Source organism: Pygoscelis adeliae, unplaced genomic scaffold, assembly GCF_000699105.1.
Source record: "Pygoscelis adeliae isolate BGI_AS28 unplaced genomic scaffold, ASM69910v1 Scaffold390, whole genome shotgun sequence".
NCBI classification, from domain to species: domain Eukaryota; kingdom Metazoa; phylum Chordata; class Aves; order Sphenisciformes; family Spheniscidae; genus Pygoscelis; species Pygoscelis adeliae.
Window position 1 is genome coordinate 693,942 of NW_008823921.1, and position 5,814 is coordinate 699,755.

At 52.8% G+C, this 5,814-nt stretch overlaps 1 protein-coding gene across 1 annotated transcript in view; it reads right to left on the reverse strand.

Moving 5' to 3' along the window:
• The window catches only part of ENKD1 (enkurin domain containing 1), a 13,383-nt gene extending 7,832 nt beyond the window's left edge, over nucleotides 1-5,551 (reverse strand). The window contains exons 1-5 of the mRNA XM_009319862.1: nucleotides 5,499-5,551; nucleotides 3,456-3,735; nucleotides 3,141-3,188; nucleotides 1,354-1,478; nucleotides 836-1,060 (exon numbers count right to left, since the gene is read on the reverse strand). Of these exons, the coding sequence (XP_009318137.1) occupies nucleotides 836-1,060; nucleotides 1,354-1,438 (310 nt within the window). The 5' untranslated portion in view covers nucleotides 1,439-1,478; nucleotides 3,141-3,188; nucleotides 3,456-3,735; nucleotides 5,499-5,551. The remainder of the gene's footprint in view (nucleotides 1-835; nucleotides 1,061-1,353; nucleotides 1,479-3,140; nucleotides 3,189-3,455; nucleotides 3,736-5,498) is intronic.
• Nucleotides 5,552-5,814: the final 263 nt, after the last annotated feature.

The window sequence follows — 5,814 nt, forward strand, 5'->3', positions numbered from 1 at the left end:
CTTGGAGTGAGGGGCCCAAAACTGAACACAGTATTCGAGGTGCGGCCTCACCAGGGCCGAGTACAGGGGCACGATCACTTCCCTGATTTTTCGAATCAAAAATGAGCCTCCCTTGGGCTCCCCAAGACAGGGAAGATCTCAGCTGATGCAACCAGACCCTCTTCCATTCCCCTCCTGCTTTGGCACAGCAGCTGTGGCAGCCACCAGCTGGCATCCACCACGCTGGCACCAGGCAGGGCTAGGGGCAATGCCAGCACATGAAGCCAACCGCTGACACCCAGTGCTCGGCCTCATCCCCTTCCTGGACCTCTGAATGTACTCTGGGTGACCTCCCTGGAGAAGGGAACATCTTTCGCAAAGACTTTCTCAGTACCTACATATACAGACAGTCTTCCCAAACCCTGCCTGGCTTCTGTAACAAGGATTTCCCCAGGTTGAACAACCTTCACACATTAAGATTTCACTTGATCCATCTTTAAGTTTGACTATAAAGATACTGTTTTATTCAGAGGCAGCAAACTACGAGGGCTTGATTTATTTCCAGCATCTCTCAATAGTCTCTCATCCATGATTAAACAGCATCTTTTTTACAGTCCCTCTTCCCACCACAGACCTGGGCCAGAGTGGAGTCAGGGAGGCCGCAGCAGCACCCGCTCCAGTATGGCTGGCGGCCCAGGGACACCACTGCCAGGCCAAATGGAGGAGATGGGGCGACCGGCCCTGCGAAGCTCGAGCTCTCCTCAGGCAGCAGAGCCGAGGAATCCACCCAAATCCCTGACGCTTCATCCCTGGCCCCAAACGCAACTCAGGTCAGCAGTGACTCAGCTGTACTTACTCTTGACTGGCAGCCCTCCGTCAAGGGAGATCCCTTCGAGCTGCAGTAAGAGACTGAGTGTCCCCTTCTGTCCCTTCTCCAGAAAGTCCTTTCCACTGGGGCGAATGCGAGGGGCTGGCCGGACCTGGCGGGCACTGCCCAACGCGGGGTATGGGTTGGGAACAGGGTCCAAGGGGCCAGAGGTAAAATCCAGCTTCTGAGCATTCCCTTCCAGCCTCCCTCGAGCTACAGAGAAAGAGAAGGAGATTATCAGGAAACAATCTCACCTCGTGGTTTTCTTCACCCACAGCCTACAAACAACGCTGAAGACCCCCTCTCCACCTCTACCTCATGCTTTCCCATCTTTCAACCAGCTGTACAGACCACCTTTAGGATCACCATCCATGAGGCAGCAGAAGCACCTGCACCAGTGTGAGCGGAGACTGGGGAGGACACCAAAGAATAAGGACACCAAATGAGCAAGCTGCGTCATGCCAAAGTACAAAACCGCACATCTATAACAAGCATCAAGGACTCACCTGAGAAGGGGCGTTTGTAATAGTTTGGAAAGAGCGTAGGGTCTGGAGGAATGGGTCCAGAAATCCTGGACGGCCCTTCACACATCCTGCCGTTGCTCTGCCTCCGCCACGGAAACCAGCCACCACTGAGAACAGAAAAGAACAGGGCTCACTGAACCACTGAAAAGCTACTTTATATATATGTGTGTGTGTGTGTGTGTGTGTGTGAGAACTTCTGACCTTCATTAGAGAGCTCACACCGAGCTACAGAGATGACCTGCAGGTAGGAAACCACCCCAAATTGGGCTCCATGCGGGTGAGGCAAGGGATCAAGCAGCACTGTCCCTATCGTGGCGCTAATCAGCGTTTTTACCAGCGTTGAACCTGAAATGTCTGCGGTTGCTGTAATACCAGTATCTTCAGTACAGAAAATCCTTCCTGGCTTTGCTCTCCCATATGGGAACATTTAATGCAGACATGGAAGCAGGAGCTAGGCTGCTATAACTGCCCTGTGTGCCTTTAGTGAATAGGAAACACAAGGCAGCTGGACATCACCTGACACATCCTAGCCTTAGATTTGATTTATCTTGCACCTCGGGCTCTTTCTAAATAGCTCCTGTGGTTCAAACACAACCTACCCAAAGCAAGCTGAAGCCCCACACAGGTAAACCCCTCTGCTGCATCCTCCACAAGAGACACGCCAGCGCTGTCACCACCCTTGAGCAGGCTGGGACCCAAGACAAAACACTTCACTCCAGGACCATGTAGGGGCAGACGGTGAATTTCTGGGGAAGAGTTCTGAGACAAAAAGAGCCCAGCTGGCCTCTCAGGACTCGGGGAGAACAGAGAGTTACCTGTTTAGAAAAACATCTTTTTCATTTCTAAGTAACTTTTCAACGCAGATCAACAGGGACCAGCACAGATCCGCAAATCCCTGCCCTGGCCCACACCGGTCCCTGCTGCCTCTCTCCTCCCCGCGACAGGAGGAGCACAGATCCTTCCAGCACAGGAGCAGCCAGCATCTATTTCCCCGTGACGCTCACCAAGATCTTGTGGACAGCATTTTACTGCCTACAAGAAACCTGAGGGACTTGCTCCCCACTCAGAAAATGAGGATGCAGGATGCCGCACCAACAGGCACAGACTGCTGGCAAGCTTTTGGCAGATGCCACAAGAGCCTCGATACCTCATCAGAGTCATGCCATGATTTTGACAGGCGCCAGGGCAGCTTGGCTGGCGTCACTGCTGTAAGAGCTGGGGCTACAACCTGCATGCCCTGACTCCCGAGGCAGTAATTTAAAGATTTCTGAGAAAACTCTACAGGAAGAGCCCCTTTCAGGATCCTCAGCATGCCAGCACTGACGGGACGCAGCATCTGAAGTTTAATTTATAAACCAATAAACGATCAGTACAAGGCTGATGAGTCTGAGTCATAGCATCTAATGCACTGCAGTCTTCCTTGCTAAATCACCCCTGTCGACATGAGACCCATTAGCAAAAAGCTGTTATTCATTTCCCAGACACAACTGCAGAGGCAATGCAAGCAATGCTGACTATTGCACACCAGCATGCATGTACAGTCTGTACCCAGCTACTCTGGAAAACTATTTCTGAAGAGCAGACACAGACTTCCAGCCTGAGATAAAAGGACACTGTCGGTATTATTTAATCTCTTGATAATGAATCCAACTAAGCCAGAACAGGCTCTCTTATTCTAGAGAAAAAAAAAAAAAAAAGTGTTCACCGTGAGATCACTCCAGAACAGCTACTGGCCTTGAAATTCACATCTGATCTTGATCTGAACTCGCCTTCAAACCCAGTAATTTACAGGCAAAATGACAGGCTGAAATCAAGACCTGTAACAGAGCAGACAATTAGTGCGGGGGATTGAAGGAGGAAAGGCAAGTTGACGGGAGGCGGGGGATGGAAGGCTCATTTTATACCTTCACACAAGTCACATTTCACGTCCCAACAGCACCCTGCCCTGCTGCAGGGAATTTGCAAATGACACTCACTCCCTGATTTGCAAGTCACATCGCCTCTGGATTGGGATCTTGCAAGATCAGACAACCTTATTACAATAGTAAGCATCTTGCCTATCTAGGTACCTCCAGCAAACTCACCTACGTGGGACCCAAGCCCCTAGCGTCAGTCTCCCAGCCCCGAGAAGAAGCAGCCAAGCCTCAGTTACCAATGTTCGGTACAGAGTTCCCAAGCTGCTGCTCTGCTCCTGCCGATCACGGGCGTATTCGGGGGACACAAGTGAGAGAACCTCATGGCTCACTTCGGCCAAAAGGGGATGTGCGGACCTTCTCCGCTGCCGTTCCCATCCTTCTGCGTCATCTCTTGTGACAGCTCTGTGGCGTAAACGGTCCTGTGCTGAGCCGATTCAACTCGCTACCCCTGCATGAAACAAGTCACTTCTTTTGCTGGGTTAGTTGTCTGCTGGTTTAACCTTCTGTCCAAAAGCAACCTGGCTGTTACCTCCACGGGGGGATCAGAGAAGCACTGGAGCAAGCACAAGGGAAACACAGCAGGAGCACGTGCTTATGAACGCAGAGGAGGGAGGAAGAGGGAACAGGGCCAGCCCTTTTCAGCAGTGACCCGATCGCTGGCTCAGCCACACTGCCTAATTTGCACCCAGGAAAGCATCATCTCTATCACTGTGTTAGAAACCTAAACATCAAGAACACAGTATCTGACCTGTTGCCACCAGAAAGACACTATTTAGAGCACTCTCAGGCTATGAGATGCAGGCAGACTCTGCAAACACAGTCCGGTTAAGTCCAGGTAAACAGATACATACGTGTGCAACTCCTCTCTCCTCTTAGCCCCCTGCCAGACTGCAGAACTCGCTAGGGAAGCAGCGACGCTGCTCCTAGCCACAGGGCTGCACCAACCCTGTTCCCCCATCACCTGAAATCAGCGCAGCGACAAAAGAGGTGCAGGGCAGTTGCCAGAGTAACCCAACGACTTCACCATTGCTTATTCACCCAGCCTGAGCCCGGCCGGCTGCTCAGTTCCCCACCAGGACCACAGCTTAATCCTGGTCTAGGACTCAAGGAATGCAGGCTCCAGCCCTATCTCTCCCAGAGTGTCCCTGTAAGTTCAAGAACCATTCATTCAACTCTCTGGGCCCTTCGCCCCAGCTTACCAAGTGGTAAAAACGCTACGTATGCCCCCGGTAAACCGAGATCTTTCAGAGCCCGTATGAACCACGGCTTCCTTTTGTGGCTTATTTTTGGCATTGTAGTTAAGGAAACTACAAAACATGGGAACGGACAAGGCTTTGGCAGGTGTTTTTCACAGCCCTGAACCTGCTGCGTCTGACTTGGAAGCACTCCCTCTTCTCCACAGAGCACATTTTCACTGTGCCTGGGTCCCTGGCCAGGAAGCCGGTACCACACACAGAGCTGAAGCAAGACCGGCTTCACGCCTTTACGAGCCAACCTCTGCAAAAAGCATGGGAAAAAAAAAAAAATCCCACAGCTGTGATCAGCTGTGATAAGCAGAGCAAGTCATCTGCAGCAAATCAAAGGGCTAACCTCCGTTCAGCTGGTCTTGGCTGTTTGCTTCCTCCCTCAGTAGTTTTAGCTGAAATGGAAAGTAGCACCAGGATAACCTCTGTGCCCCAGGGCGGCACATGGATCCAGGGCCGTACCTCCTGCAGAACGGGGGGTCAGGAAAACAGGTCAAGGTGCTGTGAACCTACCCAGCGATGTTAGTCCATGCCTATGCTTTCCCCTTGCTACCCTCCACAGACTGCAACGGAAGAGATTAATATTCTCCTTTTAATACTATTCCCCGTGCAGGTTCCCTCAGGTACCACCAGCTCTTCCCCACCTGCCAGGCTCCAAGAACCCATTTTCTCTTTTGTCTCTCTGAAAACAAAGGGGGCCAGGTATGGCGGTACCGTTGTTTGCATGTCGGACATCTGTTCTCTAGGAGCTGGGCACGTGTCCACCAACAGCCCTTTAGGAACAGAGGCAGCTTGTACAGTCTGCCCGAGGATTCAAGCACGTGCCCTGCAGCAGCAGCCTCGAGCAGGAGGTGAACGAGGGCCGTGCTCGGCCCTGGAAGGTGGGCAGAGGCTGATGGGTGTTGCAGAGCTGCAGCCACGTCCTCCCTCAGGAGAGCAAGGCAGGGCAGCAGGGGAGAGGCCCCACCTTAACGCGTGGGATTCCTGGCTGACGCAAGGAGGAGCCACGTGCTGAGTTTACAGGACCTGACCTGCGACACTCGGTCCAGCGATGGAGGCTGGAGCTGTGCGTCGCAGTCTACAGCCTCCCCTGGCTGTGCTGTCATGGGAAATCAATACAAAGCCTGTTCTGGGGCACGTGCCGAGATCCAAAACCCCACTGAACAACACTGGATACCCCTGGAAAACCCTTCTTGGCTCCCTTCGTTCCCCGTGTGCCTGGGGAGGGGGCTGGCGGGAGAGGCGCTGCCAGAGACGCAGACCTGGGGGTGCCGGAGCCGGAC